The sequence below is a fragment of the Pinus tabuliformis genome, chromosome 2_1, assembly GCF_031772625.1.
Source record: "Pinus tabuliformis cultivar Carrire ecotype Pingquan chromosome 2_1, CPIR1, whole genome shotgun sequence".
NCBI lineage: Eukaryota > Viridiplantae > Streptophyta > Pinopsida > Pinales > Pinaceae > Pinus > Pinus tabuliformis.
In genome coordinates, this window is record NC_142299.1 from 53,345,767 (window position 1) to 53,371,981 (window position 26,215).

A 26,215-nucleotide genomic window follows, 5' to 3' on the forward strand; every position below is an offset into this window, starting at 1 on the left:
TATAGAGATAACAATAATGTGTCGAGATGAAGATGGTTTTGTTAACAATGTAATGAGACCCTCTTCTAATGCTATGCTATCAAGATATGGATTTTGGGTAATAAGAACTTTGAAGACAATGTTTGATTCAACAAGTTGCTTAAAAAAACATCTAACTCATTGCTGCCATATTATCTTTATATATATTTTCAATAATTGCACTCAATTTCATGTGTATCACTATTAAGCATTGCTTCAACATGCAATGTTCCTCTTATCCTTTTTAATTCATAGTATTGATTCAAGAGTGCAAACTACTATGATATAATTAAAATTTACCAATTAATTTTTTTCATAAAATAAACCATTATTATAATTAATTCAAATTAATTATAAACCATTATTATAATTAATCCAAATTGGTTTCCACATTATTACAGATTAATTCCTGTTATAATGTTTTCGAATAATAAATCTGTAAAAAATATTCAATTAGCTTCGATTTATTTTTTATGTCAAAAATTAATTTTCGATACATACTTTCCTTTTATAAATATAATTTGGATGCATACATTCTTTTATAGATTTCGATACATACCTTAAAAAAGAAAGTCCCCAAGCACCGTACTCGAGGTACGATGCAACTATTATTTGACGAGAAGAGAGATGAAATCAAATTACAACCTACAAATACAGGTGTCATACTGATGGTCCACGTCATCAAAACAGAAATGCAGCAACGTTGGCTATTGTACTCATTCTCTCACTTAAGAGTGTGGATAGATTATTATATTCAAATCGAATGCACTGCTAGTCTATGTAGGTATGTGTCAATAACCAATTATGTCCAAATTGAACGGTTACACTGCCACGTGGAAAATGCTTGACCAAGGTTGGTGAGATAGGTCAAACGTCACTACAGAAAAGGGTTTGAGTTAACTGTGCTCATGATTTAGTCGAGGATTTAAAATAAATTAGGTGAATGCTGTAGTGTAATGATAAAATGAAACCCTAGATATTTTGAGCGTGGTTAACGGATGTAAACGCTTTCGGCGACTAAACGACACAGACCGCGGCGGTGATTGCAATGCGTATAATACAAGTGAAGTGTAGTGCGGTGAAGTTTCTTATTTTTACTCATTCGTTTTCCTTTCCCCCAACTTTGGTGACACTTCTATTCCAAATTTGGCACTTGCCACGTCTGTTTTGGTGAGTTTAAGGGCCGAGGGCGTTAAAGTGGCAGCGCGCGCCTTCTTCAGCCCAGTTCATCTGCTGTTGTGGTTAAATTACACGCATACGAAAACGAGGGAACAGGATTTGTGATAACTTTTTGGCTAATGCTGGTTTTGGTGCCATTAAAATCGAGGTCTCAGGTACGAATCACATTGCGCTTATTTTCCAATTATTTTTTCCCTGCAGCCTTGAATTTTCTCAAACTGAAGACGGAATCGTTTTATTTATTTGTGCAGAAGGTTTTATTAGAGTTATATTAGTATTGCCTCCAATAATTTCATAGAAAGGGTTATATATCCTTATCTTGACATACTTGACATACTGGAGATATATAGGGCGTATTGAATATGAAATATAACTCTGGCTTACTCTAAATTGCTGCATTGCGTAATATGGCATCACACCGACCAATTCGTCGAAATTATTACGATAGCTTTACTTTTCTTGTCTAAGTTATAGGTGGGAATTTCTTCCACAATTTTGTTCCTGCAATTTTAAAGCGAGGCAAAATTCTGTTGCGGAATCACAATTTCTTAAAATTAATAAATTATTATAGTTTATGATTTATCTTTAATCTCTAATTTCAGCTCAATTTCCATTTATTTCCATTTATGTCCGTAAATGACTGGATTTTCTGTCTTCGAGGTCCACATATCGATTTCATTGGAAATTGATACAGAGTACAACTCGAGTTTTTATGCAACCTTTAGTATACTGGTACTTTTCCTGTGTCGGCGTTTCCCTTCAAATTTCTGTCATTTTCCTTGGTAAGTTGGACGGAATAATATTTTAAATCGCTTTTATTTGCAGACAAATTCGTTGTTTCAATTTCGAAGCATCCGCAATTTCCGTCAAATTTCGATGCTGACTAACATTTTATTAGGATTAAGAAAGAAGTTGCGTTAGTTTAGGATTTTTCTTTATTGTCTAAGTTTCAACTCATGTTCACTTTATTTTGGAAATGACTCTATTTTATTTCTTTGAGGTTTATAGTTCAGTTTTCATGTACTCGATGAAGAGCAAAACCTCGAAATCCATTGAACTGGAAGGAAAACGGCCGTGCACTGTCGGATTCTCCATTTTCCAATAAATGTTCAATTGGATAACGATTACTTGAATATTATTGATGTAGAACACAGGTTCAGAATCCAACAGACCAGGAGGAAAACGACTGTTTATAATAAAATCTATTTGTCAACAAATATCCACTTAAATAAAGGTTACTTGAATATCCTTTCTGTCAATTATGCCAATGTTTTGAATTCAAATTCTTTACTGCACTATGGCACTATCAAGATAAAATTATCTTTATCTTTTTGCATGAATAAATTATCTTATTTCGTCTTATCTATTTCATCCATGACCGTACCTTGTAAGGTGTAGTAACTGTTGCTACGGCCATGATTTTTCTTGGATTTTTTAAAGTTCTCGCTCAATCATTTTTCGTAAATATGAGTATTATTGAAGGATAAATGCAACAGTTATTTTGGAGAGAAATGGCTGTGCAATATTTGTTTGAGTGCTGTTTATCTCCTTTTTTCATTTTCGTGCTATCTCACAAATTACATTCAATTAGAACTTTCACCTTCAATTATATTTAGAGCTCCTGTGAGAATGCTGGTTAAATCTTTGTAGAGTTATTGTTTCTCACTAGGTAAATCATTTTCTATACATAGCTGGAATTTTTGTCTACAACATCCTTATAGCATTTCTGGTTTACCTGTAAGTCGTATAAAGTTCAATTACAATGGCTATAACAAAACAGGAAAATATATGCAATTGTATTTTCAGAGCAATCTCTTTAAGTTTATTCATTAACCATTTTGCGTGTAACAGGCCTTCATTCTTTGAAGGTTGCACTATAGCCTTAGGGGCATCCATCCATTTTTATGGATTCTTTAAATATTTGTTTTAGTGCCTATGAATCTTAGTTCCCTTCAATCCTAGGCATAATGAGTATAATTGGGGGACCTTAATGCTTCGTTCTCTTCTTAACCTTGAGGTATATGATATATCATATTTTACATTTGGAGGGATAAAGACTCTGTTTGAGTCGATCAGTGTATAGATGGGCAAGGCAGACCTACCTCAAAGAAACTTCTTAAATCACTTCAAGATTCCTCTCTAAACAGAAGAATTTAGATTTTAAAAGTTGAAACTGATTTATCTGTGAAAATTGAACATATTGGCAGTCAAAGCAATCTTTGGAAGGGTGAACGCATTGCAATTTTCTAATTTAGGCTATATGAGATAAACCTTGGATGCTTTGGGGCTTTAATCTTTTTTGGTCATTAATTCAAAATTTCTCATCTGTGATATGTTATTCGCTCTCTGTGTTTATGTTAGAATTGCATCTTAGTTGGAACTGATTTTTTTATGCTTGTTGTTTTACCTAGAACTGACCTTATGTCCCGGCATTGTTATTCTACTTAGAGCTGTTTCTATGTTTGAAAAACTGCAGAGATTTACTGGGAACTGCCGTTTGGTAACATCGATACATGGATGACTAGTGCCTCTAAGACTGGAATGTTTACTGAAATCAGAAAGGGTGAGGACAGTGGGACCAGCTTTTGGTGATGTTGAGATGCGATAGTGAATGACATTTCAATTGCTTTGATTTTGCCTGTGGTTAGGTGCATTGAACAGGTGCGAAACAAAATTGCAGGAGGATATGCTCTGTTCATGCCTGTTTCTGTGAACTTGGAAAAAGTTAGATGAACTGGGTAAGGCAAGCTCTACATTTGCCAGTGTGGGTTTGTTGTAAAATGATAATATTCACCAGGTTTTCTTTATGTCATGAAGTAAATTCATGAAACATTCCAAATTGCCATCAAGGTGTAGATATTCCCCCTTTTATACTCATGGTTTTTGACGTGTTTGGACTGGCGGTATGGCCATTTTACATGGGGAATATTTTCTGGAGCTCATTATCATCTTTCTACTTGGCCTTACTTCTGGTAGTCCACTTATCAAGGTCTTTAACCTTGAGGATATGGAATTGAAGGAATCTGTTGTCTTGAATGGTTTTTCTGGAATTCTTGATGATGGGCAAACTGGAAGTAAATGTGACATTGGAAATTCATCCTGTGGTTTTCATGACATGAAGAAATTGGTTTTATGTGAAGAAGAATTGAAAGGGATTGGGTCATTGAATACGACTTGTCAGCTTAATACTAGCTTGCAGTTTGATAATGATGTGCTGATCACCGGAGAAGGCAATTTAGATATTCTATCGCATGTTTCTGTGGGCTGTCCATCTGCAGGTTGTCTGATCAGTATTAATATCTCAGGGGACTTATTATTGGGTGAGTATGCATCTCTTTTGGCAGGGACATTGATCGTACGTGCAGGAAACTTGTTTTTACAAAATAATTCTTTCCTGAAGACAACTGCATTAGGTGGTGCACCACCCCACCAAACGAGTGGAACACCACTCGGTGTTGATGGTGCAGGTGGAGGTCACGGAGGTAGAGGTGCTTGCTGCGTTAAGAGTGATGGCAAGGATCCGGAAGATACTTGGGGTGGAGATGCTTATGCTTGGTCTACTCTTACGAAACCCTGGAGTCATGGAAGCAGGGGTGGGACATTAAGTAGGGAAGGCGAATTTGGTGGTGGGGGAGGTGGGCGTGTCAAGATTATTGCAAGGAGCATTTTGAATGTCAATGGAACTATTAGTGCTGATGGAGGAGATGGAGGATTGAAGGGTGGGGGAGGCTCAGGAGGGAGCATTATTATCCGTGTGCCTAAATTGTAAGTTAACTCTATATTTTTATGCCTGCATCAGAATCACCTAAAGCAGTATTCTCTGCATGTACATACCTTTCCCTCTCGCATTGTGGGTGTTCTGTAAGAAATAATTCAACAAACACAACATATATCATATGATACATAGGGACATTACTTATGCCAGATTTTATGTCAATGTTGTGCCGTCTATTTGATCAGTTTTTATTGATGTGATGAGCATGTATAGTGATATTCACCAATTCCAACATAATGAAGTTGCAGAAATCATTTAACGAAATTTGTATGTAAAATACTATATGTTGATTTCTCCCAAGCCCTCCCCCACGCCCCCCCAGTATTTATTTTCTGTATCAATTTACTGTTTTGTGAGTGAAGCTTTCAAGTAACCTTTTTATTGTCTTTTCTTGTCGTGTTTTGTTCCTGTGAAATGCAAATATTGAAAATATTTTTAAAGATCTAACAAGACTGTAATGGGATATCATAGTCTTGAATCTTGATTAGATCAGTGTAATTTTTCTGTTGAGCAGTATTGCAAATATCTCCAATTTCTCCTGAGTTTTTCAGGTTGCCAATTTGTTTGATGGTTTCAGAATTCTTCATGTCTAAGTTTATTCTTGTTGATTTTTTATGATATGTTCCTCCATATTTCTGCTAAGTTACTTTCTGGACCTTCTGCGATATATCCCCTGAAATGATATTTGAAACAATGCTATAGAGTGTTCAAGGATCCGGGAAATACATTTTAAGCTTTTAACTTCCAGTATAAGTGCCATGGATTAAATAAATGTCTTTTAATTTTCTTTTGGGACAAAAAAGGGGCTACTCTTTAAGAGAATACAATATTATATCAGAGTACATGACACAGAGTTTTCTGTAAATAACTGATAATGAAGCTTGTTTGGCACTAAGAAGCCTTCACTTATATTAGAGAGGCATTCTTAAATGGACATAAAGATAAAAGCTCCATTAAACTTGTGGTGGATTTACTGACACCATTACCTGATAAATTAAAATGGAAATACACAATTGCAGTACCCATTTTGATGCCTGGAATCATAATCTATTATCCCTTCCCACAACTCTGTGGATACACCACCTTTGTATTGCATTATATATCCATAATTGCTAAAGTGCCTTTACACCAAAGATCCTGTTGATTCTGGTGTAGTTTGTCACTTGTGTTGCTGTTATTTTGTTGTCTAACATTAAAACTTGCCACTATAAGGCCAAAAATTCCATTATTGTGATTGAACCTGGCTGCTGATGCTCATTCTTTGTGTCTTGCATCACTGTCTCTAGGAAGATATTACACATTGGTTCTACTTGCTCAAGTCTGGGCTGTGACAACACAGTGGTCAATTTCATACTTCCTGTTGCAAATGATCCCAGCTGAAGTCAGATATCCACTAGCAAGCAGTGTGGCTGAGGTCGGCTGCTCTAATCAATTATGAACATAACTCCTGCCTCCGTTAGGAGAGGCATCTTAAGATTGCAATTACCAAAGGCACTGTCTTGGTGAAAATGCAAAGAAACAATGCTGTCTACCAAAACATTAGTCATAGAATTGCACTCATAATAGAGTGCAGCACAATTTCCACTCCAATTGGCAACTCATATATGAATGCAGCAACTATAATAGTAGTATAATAATATAATTGACTTTTTGGCCAATGCATGCAGAGACATTGCCAGTGACAGCACTGCAACTATCATTTCAGCTGTAAAAAGTCCATGACTTTTGTAACTGCAAAGCTTGCAAAATTTGGTGGACCCATTTTGCAGAGTCACTTGTAACAGTTTCTATCAACACTGATCAGAGCACACCAAAAAAATGGAACCCAGAATGGTGAACAAGACAAGAATAATTATTAACAGAATTTAACATATCCCTGGGAGAAGAAGAAACAACTTCTGCAATTCACCTTATTGTTACAATTGCCAACAGATATCTGGGTGAGAGAGCATCGGAAAAATCTTCTCTGACAAATTAATGCTATAGAGCTGCTACTGTCATCGAGTGAAGCGCATTGCCTACTCCATTTGACAACTTACCTCTGAATGCATCCTAACTAAAATAGAAACATGTTTTTCTTCTCCATCAGCGCATATAGGAACACCACCATTCATGGTGTTAGCACTTAAAATTGTCCGGTTGAAAGGTAACTAGGGAGGGTGTGTGTTATGTAAAAATTAATAATCTGTAACTATTAGTTAATTAGGCAAAAGGGATTTAGCCAAGGTCTCTTTCACTGTAAATCATCAAGTTATTAATAAAATATATACATTCTGTTTAATGCTGCATTTATCTTATAATTACTGAGTTCTTCTACTCCAGTGTGTAGCAGAAACGCTGAGAGCATAATTTCTCCATATATATATATAGTATAAATGAATGAATGGATGAATGAATTGAATGGACTGCTCTCATGACAGTATACCTTTTAGGCATTAACAGGTCACGAGAGTGAATATGTGTGACCTATGACATTTCATTAAATATTGACTTTTTTATTGACTATTAATATTCATTATGTTTGAATATTGCCATCTCCTTAAAATTTTTGCATGATGAATCTTCTTCTGGAATTAATAATAATTGATTTACCAATTTGGTGTTAATCACTTTTTCTTGAAAACAACATTTACTTTCTTGACTTTATAAAAGTTTAGGTTGCCATTAGCTTCAACTTCATTTTATTTTTTCCAAGTGTAAATTCTAAGGCATGAGCACTCACCGGAAAGTGATTATCTCTATCGAGTCAATTACTCTATGAGTGACTATCTATATTGAGTGTTTGTGACCATCACTAAAAATTCCCCTCGTGTGAATTATATTAATCTAATTTCTAGTAATAGTAATGGAAGGCATAAAAGAAAGGGGTTCAGAAATAGGCCAATACTAAATAGAGAAGCCCCGCTTGGAATTGCAACTAGGTTTGTATTTCATGTAAAAAAAGAAGAAAAATTATTATTATTATTATTATTATCAAGCATGTTCTTTGTTTTTGGTCCAAACAAAAAGTTAAAGGGCATGTTCTTCATGACCCTATGAAAAGAAGAAAAGTTAGAATCTTGTAAATATCATGTGTATCTCCAATCTGCCAAGTCGTCCCTCTTAGCAGACAAGTCAGCCTGCTCAAAGGATGCGACCCTTTACATAAAGAAGCAACTATATATTGGCATATGTACTCCTTCACTAAGCAAGCAATTCAGTGCACATCTGTGAAAAGAAATTCAGACATCTAAGGCTGGCTTTTCTGTGGTACACGAGCTTAATAAGACACTAAGTTTCTGTGAGAAGACATGCTACAGGGGGAGTGAGGACCATTATTTCTGATGTATGCGAGCTACAAGAGAGACATTATCTCTGTAATGTTGCGAATTTCCAGAAGTACAACATCTATGTGATAATGCGAATTTCAGTGATATTCCTTGTGATGATACGAGCTTCAGAAAGGCACATTCTCCTATGATGATGCAAGTTTCTTGGACAAACTTCATGTTGAGTTTTGGTGGAGGGCTGACTTGGCAATTGGATCTTCTAGTTAGGACATGGATTTCTCTTGTTGACGAAGAATATATAAGGAAATGATTGATGGCTTTTCCCCTTGTGGGTTTTGCCTTGGCCTTTGGTCTACTCTTTGGTGTTTCTTGTCTTTTGTGCTTTGCATTTGTGTAATTGCTTGATGATCTAATGAATGAAGTAATAACTAAATGATATATATATATATATATATATATATAGTCACAAGTAATTACCATGATTAGAAATTCTATCATCTATTTGATATTCAACATGGTACCAGAGCTAGGAAGGTTGAAGAGCAATCATCTAAGAAAGGAATGAGATGTTAGTTTTTGGTAGCATCCTATGTGCTCTAGCCATGAAAATTGGTGGAGAGGCTAAGGCACATGAGTTCTAAATAACCCAAAAACCATTTGGTGAAATTCCACTCGGATTGTATTTTATTAAAATAATTAATATTTTTAATGGGGTTCCTAAGTCTAAATTTAGGAAAATTAAAGTATTAATGAGTATTAATCAAAATATGGGTGAGAGTGTTTTAGAAAGCAGATCAAGTCAAGTTTTTAATGTTAGCCGTTGAATAGAGACTTAATCTGGGCTGTTGAAGTCTTAACGAGAAAAGTATAAGGAGGAGGCTTTGGGTTCATTTAGAAAGATAGACAAAGAGAACAAATTGATCTAGAGTTCAATTTCTGGGGCTAGGAAGCTGAGAAATTCGAATTAAGTGATCATTCTACAGTAGAGGGGCAGGGATAGTTCGGGAATACTGGGCAGAGAGGTGGAGAGCCACTAGTGGAGGCAACGTAGCATCTAGAGGGACTGACGCTGGGTCAGTTTGGGCCCACGCAGTCTTGACGCAAAGCCAGAAGGGCCAACACAGAAGTGAGGCTACCCTCACGCAGAAATCCGAAACTGCCGGAACAACCGAGAGAGGTTGACGTAGAAGCTCAAGGAGGTAGAAGAGATAGCGCAGGGTTGACGTAGAGCCTGTAAGGTTGACATAGGGCCAGAGTAGAGATAGCCGGGGTTAGCCAGTTCTGTTCCCGGATCAGCGGGAAACTGCCGGGTAAAGTGAGGTAATATCACTTATTTTAGGGCCATTATATTTTTCTCTGTAACTGGATTGTCAGTAGGGTATCCGACATTGTATTTAGAACTATTTCTTAATAATATAAAACCCTCATATCTGCCGCATCGGTTTTCCCGCATTGGGTTTTTATGGGGACTATTTTGTCCAAAAATAACGGTGTCCTATGTATCTTGTTCTTTGCTCAGTTTCTTGTTTCATGTAATCAAATTAAATTGGTGTAGGCTGCAAAAGTAATTTACTTCAGTATTTTTCAGAAAATAACTTGATAATATATATTAAAATCAAGTAGGAGAAGTAAATTCAGTTTTGTTGCAGTAGGGGTTCCATGAGGGTAGAAATTTTCACATGGTATCAGAGCATTGAGTTTGAAACAGGAAGAGTAGATCCAACGATGAGCAGAGAGACCAATAGCTGCATTTGGCAGCAATTCAAATCCCTTTGAAGGGATTGCACAGACCTTGCTGGGAAAGCAGAGATTTCGAGGAAATCTCTCTTTGAGAGAGTCGACAGAGAGGTACGATTTCCGGTTCGTGAGCTTGCAGAGGTAGAGGGAGTGACGCAAAGCCTTAGCGCAGTGTTTGAAGGGCGTAGTTTCTACTGGAGCAGAAATCTGTCAGAAAAGAGTGAAGACACATAGAAGGGGAACTTTCTCCTTATAGGACTTTTCTCGCCAAAAGTAAGAATTTTTTACTTGTCGGGCAACAGACTAGTGCTGAGTAGTGACTAGAGGAGTCAATTTGACAATTTGGATGAGATGGCATCACATGGGCTCAGAGATCAGGACAGGTTGGAAGGAGCTTCCAACTATGTCATATGGAAGACCAAAATCTTAGTTGTTTTGGAGGAGTATGATCTCGAAGCCTAAGTCAAGGGTGTTGTGGTCGTTTCCACGGACAATGATCAGAGGAAGAAGTACAAGGCCGAGCAGGGAAAGGCGAAGAGGTTCATACTCGATGGAGTTCGAGATCATGTGGTCTCACACTTGTAGGGCAAATATACAACCCGGGAAATGTGGGAAGCTTTGTCTTCAAGGTATGAAGGTTCTTCCGAACAACGAAAGATGTACTTAGAACAAAAGTTGCAGCAGACATTAATACAAAAGGGAGAAGGGGTTAACTCCTATCTTCAACATCTTTAGGACACTAGAGACCTGCTTGCTGCAGTGGGGTCTACTCCTTGGTCTACCGCGATGGTAAGGACGGCCTTGAATGAAGTCTCGGATGAATGGCAAGTCTTCGTCCAAAGTATATTGGGCAGGGAAGGACTACCTTCATGGGAGGAGATGTGGGAAGCCCTTCAACAGGAAGAATTAAGGAGGGATTTGGTTAAGGTCAACCTCAATGGCAACAGTGGGAGTGGCACGAAGACCAAGGAGGAGGAGGAGAACACAACTCTAGCATCAAAGGGACAACAAAAGCAGAAGCAGAAGAAGGACATTTCGAAGGTGAAATGTTTCAAATGTGGTGAGATGGGCCACTTTGCATCCCAGTGTCCTTTGAAGCAAAAGGATAAGGATGAGAAACATGATCCTAAGGCTGCTCCAACAAAAATTGACGAAGATGAGTTTGCCATGAGTGCCCATGCATCTCCAGGAGGGAAATGGGGCGATATAGAACTGTAGTTGGGAGGACTACATGTGGGCAGGATCCTTGAGGAGTCCACCTCTTGGATCAATTCCTTGCTACGGGAGCCCGAGATTCAGCAGTAGTGAGATGGACTTAGTGTCAGATGATGCAGTGGGTTGGTTGGAGAGACAGATGCAGTAGCTTGAGACCAGAGACTGATCAATGCAGAGCAAGGTTGGCAGCAATGCATATGGCACAGTACAGAAGTCAGCAGCAACGCAGAAGATTCAGAGGGTCAAAGACTAGTAGCAGTCAGATTCCAACATTCACATAGTATTATGCTGAACATTGTTAGTTTAGAAATTTTGGATGTTTTTCCGTTGCTAAGCAGCAACAATTGGAAAATGACGCAGTGCAGAGCTAGCAATGGCAGTGTGAGTAGCAGATGCAGAAGGCGCTGTAGTACAAATGCAACAGTGGTAATGGTAGTGTCATGGGTAGCAGTACAGTAGCAACAACAACAACAACACAGTTTCTCTGACATCCTAGTTTCTCATTGTGATCAAAGCAAATTTAATAAGTCTGAATCCGTGGCATTGTAATTCTGATGGAGTTCGAACTATCTATGACACCATACTACTGAGATATACGAGTTATTAATGGCATACAAGTTTGAACCATGATCTCTGTGACACACGATCTCTGAAGTTTGAAACATGTGGTTAAAGAATACGTTGATGAGGAGACAATCTGGTTTTGCTCTTAAATTAAAAAAAATAGAAGATGAAGGACATAGGATTGTTAAAACCAGTGTTGATAATATTGCCGAGATATCGGCGATATTCGGAAATATCGCGATATTTTCGGCGAGCCGAAATATCGCCGACCAAATATCGCGATATTTTTGAGTTTTGAAAATCGCGCGAGATTTACGATATTTCGGCGATATCTCGGAAAATATCGCGCGACGACCTAAAATATCGCCGGTGACCCTGAAATCATTCCGCGCGGCCTATATAATTCGATTTTTGGTTTTTTTGAAGTCATTTTGTTTTTCTGAGCGCTGGAGAAGGAATGTGGTTGCTGCCAAGGAGGGTTTGAAGCCATTATTGCCAATTTGCCACCAACAACGAAGATTTCTCTACGCTGCAAGTGCCAAGAAGTTAGAACAGTAAGACAATCTCGATTCTCATTCTTCCGGTTCCCTACAATCATTTTGCTTGGTTTTTGTTTTGATTTCAAATTGCAAGGGTTTGCATTGAGCAATACCACACATATTTATAGAAAATAACTTCATATTGATCACTATCAAGGTAAACCATAATACAATAATTCCATTCTCCACCTACAACATTGGTATCACGGTTCCAACAAAAGAGACATATTTGTTCATCTTATTGTATCCTATATGGTTTTTGTTGCCTGTCTAAACAATCTCTTCTCCACAAAGATGAACCACTTCCACCGGACAGGAGCAATCAACAGACAAGTCATAAAAATATGCTGCCATTACCATATATGCACAGCATAGAGGATTTACAGATGGCAGCTGTGTAATATGCCAGGCTGCAGAAACAATCAAGCATCTAATGTGCGGCTACAAAATATTTTCACAATTACCCATTCTGCAAACAACATTCAATATACAGTTTCTCATGATCTTAACTTGATGTCCTCATGTCAGTCTTTGGAAAGAATGTAGAAGTATGAATGGGATAAATGAGCATATATTCCTCCTCTTCTACAACATTTATGCCCAAAAGATGTAGGGAATCATCACCTACAGCAGGTCTAGACTCTAAATTATAAAGTTATAAACCATTTGCAAACTACATAAACCATCAGTAATGTGATGTCAAGTTTATGAATGGAATGAAAAACGCCTCTAAAACCTCTCAATAGGTATAAATTTATAATGCTGGCCCATGGGGATATTGAACCGTCAAATATTTGATTACCCTCGAAGAACAAAAATTTCAGGCCTATACACTTTAATAGAATGCCCACAATTATCTAAGTTCCTGACTTCTTCTATTTTCAACATACTTCAAGAATGTCTACCTGATGGATCTTAGAAGCCAATGATAACGCTTACAAAAACTCAGATGAAAAGAAGGATGATATAAATTTATAATGCTGGCCCATGGGGATATTGAACCGTCAAATATTTGATTACCCTCGAAGAACAAAAATTTCAGGCCTATACACTTTAATAGAATGCCCACAATTATCTAAGTTCCTGACTTCTTCTATTTTCAACATACTTCAAGAATGTCTACCTGATGGATCTTAGAAGCCAATGATAACGCTTACAAAAACTCAGATGAAAAGAAGGATGATGATATTCTCAAAGATCCGAACCTTTTCAACTGCTAAAAACATGTTGTCATGGATAAGTATCAAAGTTTGAAGAAGTACTGTTGGAATTTGGAAACCTCATCTTTTCTCTCCCATATCGATGCAATCATCAAAATCCTCCCTCCATCAGCTCAAAAGGTGTTGCCTTCTTCTTCAAAGATTGCACCCTGCCTTGCTGGTTAAAGATGTAACTTTCTCTGTGCTCACTGCTATGAACTTATGAAGTCTAATAATGCATTATGCACCTACAACAGTGGTATAAGTTATAACAGTTATATATTTTTCCCATGCTTGGCATAATTCTGAAAGAAATTGTTCTCATTCCGTGCCAATTTGCTATGTGTTTCATTTGCCATTTGGATACCTCACGTTACAACATGTTCATACTCTTTTGTTCAAGAGTATTCAACAGTCAACTTGTATTACACTTCTATTCAACAGTCAAGTTAAAACTGTTTTGTAAAATGATGTGGTTATTTGTAATTTGAAAATTTCGTATTACTTATTAAGTTACTAATTCCAAATTTTTTTTGGTGCTCTAGGTTTCCGTTTGAGTTAGCCCACTACAAAATACAAATATGCCAAAAGCCTTGGACCCATTTTGGGAGTATGGGAGCCCTGATGGTGGGACAAATCGTGCATATCTTACATGCAAATTGTGTGGGGACAAGATGACAGGTGGGATTACACGAATTAAATACCATCTTGCTAGACTCAATGGACATGATGTTGGGCTTTGTATAGTTTCTAGTCCGGAGCTTAAACAAAAAGCTCTTGAGGCAATTGAAGAAAAGGAAAAAAAGAAGGAAGAGGCGGAAAGAAACAAAGCTGAACGTGCAGGTAGATCTTTCGGGATATCTTCTCCTGATTTTGGTGTTGAGGGTAGTGGGCCTAGGGCCCTAGTGGGAGGGGCTCCACAACTGGCACACCATCACATGCTACTGCTAGTGTGAGTGCGAGGTCATCATTTTTTGTTCCACGAATAGGAGCTGGAGCACAACCTGGCATAAAATCGCTTGTTAAAAAAAAGAGAAGCAAGAAGCAGATAGAGTCATGGGGAGGTGTATTTTTTGGAGCGACTTACCTCTCAGCATCACGAAAACCAATCCATTTTGGCAGCCAATGTGTGATGCTATTGCTGTTGTGGGCCCAGGTTACAAAAGTGCCACATATGAGGAGTTGCGGGGGCCAATTCTTCAAGCAGAAAAACAGGACATCAACTCTAGATTGGCGGAGTTGAAAAAGACATGGGAAGTCACTGGATGCACAGTGATCTCTGATGGTTGGACAGATAGGAAGGGTAGGACCCTTCTAAATTTCTTGGTACATTGTCCTAAAGGTACCATGTTTATTAAATCGTTGGATGCATCAGAACATATCAAAGATGCAGCAACGATATGTGAGTTGTTAGATGGGTTCATTCGGGAGATTGGTGTGCAGAATGTGGTGCAAGTCATAACAGACATTGTAGCTAATTATGTGTCTGCCGGCATAATGCTTATGGAGAGGCATCCCACATTGTTCTGGACTCCATATGCAGCGCATTGTTTTGATTTGTTGCTTGAGGATATGGGGAAACTCTCCTTCATCAAGGAGGCAGTTGATATGGCTAGGAGCATCCCCAAGTTTATTTATAACCATGCTTTTGTTCTTAGCCTTATGAGGAGGTTCACTAGAAACAAGGAGTTGCGGCGTCCTGCCATCACACATTTTGCCACAACCTTTATTACTCTTCAGTCTTTGCTTCGATGTCAGTTCGAGTTGAAGCAAATGTTTGTGTCTGATGATTGGCGTAATTGTAGATACAACAGGAGACCTGATGGGAAAGCCATTGCAAAAATGGTGTACTCTGAGACATTTTGGCGTGGAGTAGAAGAAGCATGTGCAGTTAGCGAACCTATAGTAAAGGTTCTTAGATTGGTGGATGGAGAGAAGCCTGCAATGCCTTATTTGTATGAGGGCATGGATAGGGCCAAGGAGGCCATTCGTTCCTATTATGCAAACAAGGGTTTTGCTGGCCTTGATAGGCAGTTGATGTTATGGGATGTGATCGATAGTCGGTGGATAGGGATGCTTCATCGACCCATTCATGCAGCAGCACTCTTCCTCAACCCTGCATTTTCATACAAATGCAACTTTGATTTTGATGGCGAGGTGATGGAAGGGCTCCATTCTTGTATTTAGAGGATGGTACCTGATCTTGAGCTTCGTAGCAAAATCAATCGCGAGGTACAATGTTATCAGGATTGTGTTGGCCTATTTGGCTTTGATGATGCCATTAGGGAAAGGGCCCTCTTCATGCCACGTAAGTGACAAGTCATCACTCATTAGAAATTAGAAATTTGAATTTAATTATGTTTTAACTTTTAACTTTTTGAATTTTTTATTTCATTATTTTGTTGTAGATATTTGGTGGCGAAGCTATGGTGCAAGGGCACCAAATTTGCAAAAATTGGCTATACGAATCTTGAGTCAAACATGTAGCTCTTCAGGGTGTGAGCGCAATTGGAGTGTATTTGAGAAAATACACGCCAAAAAGCGCAACAGGTATAACTTTGAACTCAAGCCTTCAGTTGAGCAATTACACTTATTGTAATTTTTAATTTTTAATTTATGACCTTCAACTTCAAGTGTCAAGAGTCAAGAGTCAAGACTCATTACTTTTTTTGACACTCTTACAGGTTGGAGTTCGCAGGCCTCAACAATTTGGTGTATGTGCATTACAACATCCGACTTCGAGTGAGGCAAATATAATCACCAATGGATCCAGATGCCATTTCCTTAGACAATATTGATGTATTGTCTCCGTGGAGGGTGGAGTCTGAGGAGCCCATATTGGAGAAGTCACCTTCATGGTTAGAGCCAGTGGCAGATGATCCATTAGAGCAGGGGCAGCAAGAGGAGGACTCAGAGTCAGAGGAGCAGCAACACTTAGAGGAGGAGCAGGAGGAGCAGGACACTGCGGGAGCATCAGCATCAACACCATCTGCTATAGATATAGGAGAGCATAGCTCCATGCCTAGCACTCATTATTTGACATTAGGTGCAGAGGCAGGGTCAGGGCCTTCTACTACTAGGGGCAGGCCTGGCAAACAGCCCATCATGTTTTCCCGTAAAAGGGGGAGAGGGCAGTAGATAGATAGCTGCTAGTTTTATTTGTTATGCTACATGTAACTCATGATGATGAGATACTTTTATATATGTGATGTTATTTTGTATTGGTTCTCCACATTTGAGTCCTTGAATGGACAATTATCAGGGATCAGCAGGATTTGGTATCGCCTTTGATATATCATTTCTATTTGACATCATATATATCAGTGTTTTCTTCATATTTATGTGCCAATGTGTTTATTTCATGTTGTTATTGCTTTATATGTTTAAAAATCTGAAAAAATGAATATATTATGCATTTTTTATGCTTGCCGATATTTGCCGATATTTTCGCCGATATTGCCGATAAGGTATTTTTTGGACCCTCGCCGATATTTTCCCGATACCGATATTATCAACACTGGTTAAAACCATTGTTTTGATGTTGTTAAATGTCGCTGTCCCGTAACAAAAGGAAGTCTCCTTAAAATAGCAAATCATCTCAATAAGGACAAAGAGATCCGAACCTGTGGAAGAATGTGACAGTGGTCCAAATCATTCCTGCCTGAAGGATCAAGTCCTCTCTGTAATCCAAATCATCTCTATCTTGTGCATAAAACTAAGGACAAAGGAGGTACTTTTGTTGGTGGAAGATATATATATTGAAGATTGATGCAAAATACTGAAACTTTGTGAAAAGAGCTGAGCTTCTGTACCCAATCTCAAGACTACTACAAGGTTGGACAGGTAAGGTAAAAGAGGTACATACAATTTTTTTCTAACTTGCAAGTTCTATTTAAGGTTCCCTTGACTAATAAATTTATCAAAAGGAAGATCTTATAGATTTGTAATTTTCTTGAAATGCTAGATCTTCTAGACTATGAAGAAATTATTAAGAAAAAGCTAACTATCTTATGCTTATGTAGATGTTGATGTGATTGATCTGATAATCACCCTATGAGTGACCTCAGTGAAGATTTATTAAACAAAAGGTATTACAGACTCATGTGTTGGTGTGTGTTCTGTGTTATTGAAACAACGGATCGATCAGATTGCCAATACACAGAAAATAAATGGAAAGACAGCAGAGAAATACAGTAAGCAACACAAAGACACAAACAATTTTTAATAAGGAGTTCACCCTATCCTCCAGGGCTACGTCTCCGGTCCAGCTTCAGTGGTGGCCTTGTTTTATTATGTCTTTGAGCAGAGAAATTACAATACAGGGACTCAATATGAGTTCTCCTGAAGCAGATTTTGCTTGGCAGGGTGGTTCTTGGATTCCCCAAGCCACTCGGAGTACACAGACTCTTGTTCTTCCTACCAGCTTTGTGACCCTCAGTCTATAGTGGAAAGAGCCAACTGTGATGCTCAATCCGGACAGATTCCTCTATGGGAAGGCTTGATACTTCAAGCTCTTTGGTGCTCGATGCTGCCTATGGTCAGCTCGGCCCTTTGTCTCCTCTGCTTGGCTTTACTGCTCTCTGTGCTCAGTCCTCCTCTCAGGGTTCACTGTTCACTGTCTCTCTTGGTCGCTTGGACTCTTTGATTTGAATCTCTCTTCTGATCTCCCGTTCACTGTCTCTATTCGTGGCTTTAGCCATTCGACCTCCATGCTTGTTCGTTTCCTCTCCCGCCTACGTCGCTTCGCCTGTCGTCTGCGTGCTTGGAATTCCCTGTTCGGCGTCAGCATGAATGCTTGGAAGTAGCCACGTGTCTCCACCTAACTGGTGCCAGCATACTTCGTCGGTTCGTTTCTCCCGTTACGCCGCGTATGCGTTCTTTCTCCATCGTGGCGGTCAACGGACTCCAAATCTCTTCAGAATTCGGTTTAATCCCTTGTCGATTCCGCTTCTGTCTATCGGACGCAATCTCAGCCGTTCGATCTGGGCTCCTCTAGATCTAACATCATTTGCACGTCGAGCGCGGTTAACTTGCTCAACCGATAGACAGTGCCACGTGTCGATCACTGAGTGTGATCGCTCTGCTTCTTCCAAAACCTCTTACCGTTCAAGGGCACTTCGGGTAAAACCGCCGGTTTCCAAGTTGTGGGTCCCACCTTCGTACGATGGCGCTTTTCGCTTTTCCGCCCACGGGCCTCTGGCTCCCAACGTGACCGAGTGCTTAAGCCCTACCATTTCAGCCCTGCTTTTCCAACGAACACGCATCGAAAATCAGCTCCTTTTCTTGATCCGGGGCTCCTAGGGGCTATTTTGACCTCTTGTGCAGTCTCCATGGGCCTCGGTCAGCGCGCTTTGACCGAGGTCCTTGTTGTTCCGTGCCGGCTGCCATGGCCACTGGTTCAGGGTGTTTTCGATTGCTGTTTTGGATTTCATTCGAGATTTGTTCAACCTATTTTAGTCACGGTTCTATGACAGTCGTTTATGGATCCGATTCGGATCACGACCTCCCAACTGAAAAGCTTTTGGACCACCAAAAGTTAGTTTTTCTTCAAGCATCGACTAAGTGAGGAAACTGCTGTCTCACTTGTCCAATCTCAATCCACTTCGCACTGCTCGACTTCGAACCTTTAAGCCCAATTTTGAGGTATTCCACCTGTCCACTGCGCGTCGTCCTTACCTTCCTGTCCAACACTGTATCTTCCTGCAACTCATTAAGATATTCAGGTAGTAGGTCATCAACAGAAGGCAATTGACTCTGCTCTTCAGGGTCCTCAATCATTGAAGGCTCAAACAACCTCAAGCAATCTGCGTTCACGACTGAGTAGATGTGCATGTAAGCTGGTAGATCAAGGCGAAAAGCATTTTCACCAATCTTCTCAAGTATCCTGAAGGGTCCATACCTGATAGGTTTTAGCTTCTTACCTTCACCTTGCATCCTGTCCTTGCTGATATACAGCCAGACTTGGTCTCCAACTTGAAAACTATGCTCCATCCGATGCTTATCATGCCTAGCCTTATACTTGGCCTGGCTCTTTTCCAGCTGTTCCTGTACTGCCTGGTGGATCTCCTGGATCTGTTCAATGAACCTAGTTGCTTTGTCCACATCACTGTGTCCATCAACCATGGTATCTTTACCAAAGACAAAATCCAAGGGAGACCTTGGTATGAAACCAAAGCAGGTCTCAAAAGGAGATCTCTGGGTAGAAGAGTGTTTGGCTCTGTTGTAAGCATGTTGCACATAACACAGGTGTTCATCCCAAAGTTTAGGGTGTTTGCTGCAATATCCTCTCAGTAATTGGATCACTGTCCTGTTAACTACTTCTGTCTGGCAATCTGTTTGTGGATGAAAAGCTGTGCTTTTCTTTAATTTGGTGTCCATTAGTTCCCACAGACTGGACCAAAACTTTCCCACAAATCGGGTGTCTTGATCAGATATAATAGAAGTGGGTAATCCAAAATGAACCCATACATGTTCAAAGAATAATTTTGCAGTTTGTTCAGTTGTAATCTGTTTACTACAGGGTATCAAAATACACATTTTGCTGAACCTATCCACAACAACATATAGATAATCATGACCTTTTCTTGATTTAGGCAGCCCTCCAACAAAATCCATGGAAATGCTTTCCCAAGGGTGAGAAGGAACTAGCAATGGAGTGTATAAGCCTAGTTTTCTGTTACTGGGCTTGCTTTTAGCACACATAGCACACCCCTTTACATATCTAGAAACTGTCTCACTCATTCTTGGCCAATAATAGAACCTTTGCAGCTGTGCAACTGTTTTACTTACCCCAAAGTGACCTGATATCAGAGAAGTGTGTGCTTCCCTAATTATCTTTGCTCTCTCAGTTTGTGGAATGCAGAGTTTCCTACAATGATATAAGAGTCGGTCCTTCACATGATAGTCCAATTCTTCTACTCTTTTGGCTTGACTCAAAGTTGCATATACATCTTCAAAGTCCATATCCTGAACATACTGTTCTATGTAGCTTTCATGTAGCACAGAATTATGCTTAAGTAAGGTAGATGCATTTATAATGGGTCTAGATAACATGTCTGCAACCTTGTTATGTATGCTCTTTTTATATCTGATGACTAAATGAAACTGTTGTAGAAAACCCATCCATCTGTAATGCCTTGATTGTTGCAACTTAGTTTGGGAGTGTAGATATTGAAGTGGCTGATGCTCAATATGTATTACTGTTTCTTTGCCCATTAAGTAATGTTTCCACTTTTTCACACTCTGAACTAATGCATACAATTCTTTATCATATGTAGGGTAGTTAATTACTGCAGGATTAAAAGTCTCAGAATGATAACATATGGGTTTACCGTGCTGTGTCAACACTGCTCCCATGGCATAGTCATTGGCATCAGTTTGGATCTCAAATGGTCTTTGTAGATCTGGCAGTGCTAGTACAGGTGCTGTACTAATTTTTTCTTTCAAGGTGTCGAAGGCTTTCTGTTGTTTCCCTCCCCACTGAAACACCTTGTTCAATCCTGTTAAAGCATATAAGGGAGCTGCAATTGAGGAGAAATTTGAAATGAACTTCCTCCAATATTGTGCTGCTCCTAAGAAGCTTCTCACTTCTGTAGCAGACTTGGGTTTAGGCCAGTTTACAATGACTGCCACTTTAGAGGGATCTATTTTCAATTCACCTCCCCTTACTATATGACCCAAATAATTTAGAGAGGTTTTGCCAAATTCACATTTGGAGAGTTTAACATGAAGTTTTTCTCTTTTCAAAACATCTAATATCTGCTTCACATGCTTTAAATGTTCTTCCCACGTTTTACTAAAAATCAGAATGTGATCCAGATACACAATAACAAAATCATCAAGAAAAGGTCTGAGTACATCATTCATTAATCTCATGAAAGTAGCAGGGGCATTGGTCAAGCCAAAAGGCATAACCAGCCATTCATACAATCCCTGCTTTGTTTTGAAAGCAGTTTTCCATGCATCTTGCTCTGCAACTCTGACCTGATGGTATCCACTGTGCAAATCCAGCTTGGTGAAATAAACAACATCCTTCAATTGATCTAAAAGATCATCTATGCGAGGAAGGGGATAACGATTTTTGATCGTTATTTTATTCAGTGCTCGGTAATCAATGCACATTCTCCACGAGCCATCTTTCTTTCTCACCAAAACGATTGGTGACCCACATGGTGATGTGCTAGGCCTGATGAACCCTTTCTCGAGCAACTCCTGCACCTGCTTTTTGATTTCAGCATTCTCTAAAGCAGATAACCTGTACATCCCAATGTTAGGCAAAGGAACATCTTGCTGCAAAATAATATCATTCTATTCCCTTTTTGGGTGGTAGACCTTGAGGTTCTTGAAACAAGACATCATACTCTGAACAATCTTTTCTATATCAGCTTGCTGATCAGAATTACAGTCCTCAAATACATTGGTTTTATCAGTTTTCTTTTCCTTTCCAACCATTAGTAAGAACTGTTTGCATGAATTTATCATTATTTTCATCTGTCCTAAGTTTATGAGAGTATAATTATTCTTGAGCTTATGAGCTCTTACAAAGTATTCGATTCCATCTTTAACAAGTAGATACTTGTTCTCAGCTTTATAGAAAATAGCCTTTCTATCATACAAGTAGGGACTTCCTAAAACAATTCCACATATATCCAAAGGAATTATATCTAACTCAACTTCATCTACAAATGCTGACCCAAAAGAAAACTTGAGTTTGCACTGTCTAGTCACTTGTAGTTGTGCTTTATCATTCAACCATCCTAATGGGTATGGTTTCTTATGAGGTGTAGTTGCTAATCCCAATTTCTTTACAATTGCTTCAGAAATCAGATTTACTTGTGAGCCACTATCAAACAGAGTATCAATCTTTTGATATTTGGAAACAACTCGAATATGGAAAAGCTCACGCCTTTTTCTCTCATGTTCTTCATCAATAACAGATTGAGCAGAATTACTAGTAGATGCTTCAGAATTCTTACCTTTTATACCTGTGGTTGCGGTGATTGTTTCATCTCCCGAGTCTGACCCCAAATCTTTCTGAATAGCTGCAGCAACTTTCTTTTTCTTGCCCTCAGACTTCTTAGGTCTCAGCTCTGAATGCAGAATCCAACATTGCTCATCATCATGCCCCTCCTTTTTACAATGGGTGCATGAGGCTTTGCCTTTCTGTGCAGTGTTAGCCTTCCTTACTTTCCACTTCTGCTTTCTTTTCTCCTTGCTCTTGCTTACAGTGGTTTGGGATGGTCCCCCAACTTCTGGATTTCCATTCTTTCCTCTTGCTTCTAGATGAGTAACTTGTACAGATACCTCATCTATACTAGTGGGATTAAACATGAGGATAGTGTGCCTCATGTAGCTGTGTAGACCCCCAATGTACTTCAAAAGAGTTTCTAGTGAGTCTAATGAAGTACCTAACATCAATGATCTCTTTCGGAACTCTTGAGTATACCCTTGTACACTTTGCCCTTTCAACTGCCGAAGAGTTTGCCAACTCATCATGGCTTGTTGCATGTAGGCCAATGGATAGAACTGCTTTCTGATGGCAGAAACAAAGTCACTCCAGATAGAGATGGTCTTACCATGCTTCTTCACATCAGCTTGGGTTCTGCCTTCCCACCAAACCAAGGCAGTGCCCCCTAGGCGAAGGCTTGCCAGCTGAATCTTGCTCTTGTCTGAGTCTATATTTTGTACTCTACAATACACATCAATTTGTCTTATCCAGTTGTCCAACTTCTCAACATTCAACTCTCCATCATATATAGGCAAATCAAATTTAACATCTAACTTAATCAAAGATGCTTTCTTATTATGCACAGGGCTACTAGGAGGTGTAGGGAAGCTTTCTTCTTTCCCCTTTCCTTTGGAGTGGTCATGGGAATGAGATTCATCTTCTTCTTTATCTTGCTTGGAGCCTGATGAATCTTCACTCTTTTAAAGTCCCTATACATTTCTTCCACCATGGACTTTATAGCTAGGAAACTTTCTAGGAACTGAGAGTCTGGTCCTACAGAACCTTCTTCTAACATTGTCTTTCGAGAATAGACTCTTCCAATTTCAGGATTAATTTCCACCAACTCTCCTTCTCCTAATTTGAGCTTTGATCTAGTGATCATTCACAGCTAAACCAAAACAAGCTTGTCTAACCTTACAGCCTAGAGCTCTGATACCACTTGATTTGATAATCACCCTATGAGTGACCTCAGTGAAGATTTATTAAACAAAAGGTATTACAGACTCATGTGCTGGTATGTGTTCTGTGTTATTGAAATAACAGATCGATCAGATTGCCAATACACAGAAAATAAATGGAAAGATAGCAGAGAAATACAGTAAGCAACACAAAGACACAAACAATTTTTAATAAGGAGTTCACCCTATCCTCCAGGGCTACGTCTCCGGTCTAGCTTCAGTGGTGGCCTTGTTTTATTATGTCTTTGAGCATAGAAATTACAATACAGGGACTCAATATGAGTTCTCCTGAAGCAAATTTTGCTTGGCAGGGTGGTTCTTGGATTCCCCAAGCCACTCGGAGTACACAGACTCTTGTTCTTCCTACCAGTTCTGTGATCCTCGGTCTACAGTGGAAAGAGCCAACTGTGATGCTCAATCCGGACAGATTCCTCTATGGGAAGGCTTGATACTTCAAGCTCTTTGGTGCTCGATGCTGCCTATGGTCAGCTCGGCCCTCTGTCTCCTTTGCTTGGCTTTACTGCTCTCTGTGCTCAGTCCTCCTCTCAGGGTTCACTGTTCACTATCTCTCTTGGTCGCTTGGACTCTTTGATCTAAATCTCTCTTCTGATCTCCCGTTCACTGTCTCTGTTCGTGGCTTTAGCCATTCGACCTCCATGCCTGTTCGTTTCCTCTCTCGCCTGCGTCGCTTCGCCTGTCGTCTGCGTGCTTGGAATTCCCTGTTCGGCGTCAGCATGAACGCTCAGAAGTAGCCACGTGTCTCCACCTAACTGGTGCTAGCATACTTCGTCGGTTCATTTCTCCCGTTACGCCGCGTATGCGTTCTTTCTCCACCGTGGCGGTCAACGGACTCCAAATCTCTTCAGAATTCGGTTTAATCCCTTGTCGATTCCGCTTCTGTCTATCGGACGCAATCTCAGCCGTCCGATCTGGGCTCCTCCAGATCCAACGTCATTCGCACGTCGAGCGCGGTTAACTTGCTCGACCGATAACGCGTGATCACGACGGTTTTTCTCTCACCTCCGCTGCCACGGGTTGATCGCTGAGTGTGATTGCTTTGCTTCTTCCAAAACCTCTTACCGTTCAAGGGCACCCCGGGTAAAATCGCCGGTTTCTAGGTTGTGGGTCCCACCTTCGTACGATGGTGCTTTTCGCTTTTCCGCTCATGGTCCTTTGGCTCCCAACGTGACCGAGTGCTTAAGCCCTACCATTTCAGCCCTGTTTGCCCAGCGATGCGACGCGCATTGAAAATCAACTCCTTTTTCCGATTCGAGGCTCCCAGGGGCTATTTTGACCTCCTGCGCAGTCTCCATGGGCCTCGGTCAGCGCGCTTTGACCGAGGTCCTCGTCGTTCCGTGCCGGCTGCCATGGCCACTGGTTCAGGGTGTTTTCGATTGCTGTTTTGGATTTCATTCGAGATTTGTTCGACCTGTTTTAGTCACGGTTCTGTGACAGTCGTTTATGGATCCGATTCGGATTAGTGATTGTATAAATATGTTGTGTAAGAGGTCGTATTCTGTCTCTTGAGGTCACTGACATAGTAGTTATGTTAGCACTCAAATCTTGTCCTTGCATATGAAAATCTAGGTTTTTGTTATCAAGTTCAGAAATCCATTAATGAACTCCATCTCGTGAAAACTCATCGATAGCATTTCTAGGGTTTGCAACTAACTCATTAGTATATTTGTAGAATTTGTAATTTTGAAGGATGGTAGGTCTTGAAAACTTTGGATTTTGAAGCATCTAGGGTTTGTCCAAAAACCCTAAGACCAATTGTTTCTGCTAAAAGAAGAAGCCCTAGCTATTGAGAATGACAAAATTGACATCATAAGGACTAGGATGGTTACAAGAAGTACTATAGTAAGAGGGAGTTGATTCACTTCTCAAAAGATAAGTACTCTACATCTCCTTTCTTTGATTACTATTGTTGCTATTATATTTGGATAGTCCTTTACACTTTGCTTAATTATATTTATTCTTCCATAGCTTCCTAATAAAGCTTGCAGGTCAATGATAAGACTTGATAGCAGATTTGGAAGAGCGTAGCAAAGCACAAGGACTTTCCTGAATCATAGAGAACGTGAATGCAGAAAGAAGAGAGCAGTTTGAAGTATGCATTAGAGTAGTCAAAATCAAATGACAAGCATGGAAGCAAGAAGATTCTCCTAGTAAGAGGGAGAAGATCATGTTAAGTCGATTGCCTCAGTTAGAAGAGTTACCCCAGATTTTGACGCTGCCTCATGATTAAAGAAGACCTCGTACTTTGGGAAAGAATGATTCATGAGCCAAAGAAAGAAATATTGACTTTAGAGGGAGCTAGAAGCAAAAGTTAACATGAAGAATCTTACACTACAACTTGGGGCTTGAGGATACATCGTTTGGGTTGACAGTGCTAATAATGAGTAGATATACTACTAATGGCTGGGATTTGTTATGGTTTCTTGGAAGAGTGTGAAGTAGAATTCCATAGCACTGTACAGGTGGAAGATGTGGCAGTTGGTACGATTAGTTGTGAAGCAGTTTGGTTTCGTAAAA

The 26,215-nt window shown here is 39.5% G+C and overlaps 1 protein-coding gene across 3 annotated transcripts in view; it reads left to right on the plus strand.

Moving 5' to 3' along the window:
- Positions 1-1,111: 1,111 nt before the first annotated feature.
- LOC149198752 (uncharacterized) overlaps positions 1,112-26,215 on the plus strand; it is a 254,354-nt gene continuing 229,250 nt past the window's right edge. Inside the window, exons 1-3 of one of the 3 annotated variants that reach the window (XM_089402147.1) lie at positions 1,387-1,671; positions 1,892-1,979; positions 3,674-4,962. In XM_089402147.1, coding sequence (XP_089258273.1) covers positions 4,103-4,962 — 860 coding nt within the window. In that variant the 5' untranslated portion in view covers positions 1,387-1,671; positions 1,892-1,979; positions 3,674-4,102. Of the gene's footprint in view, positions 1,353-1,386; positions 1,672-1,891; positions 1,980-2,071; positions 2,432-3,673; positions 4,963-26,215 lie in introns of those variants that run through there. The other 2 variants (XM_089402146.1, XM_089402148.1) reach the window with 2 other exon arrangements.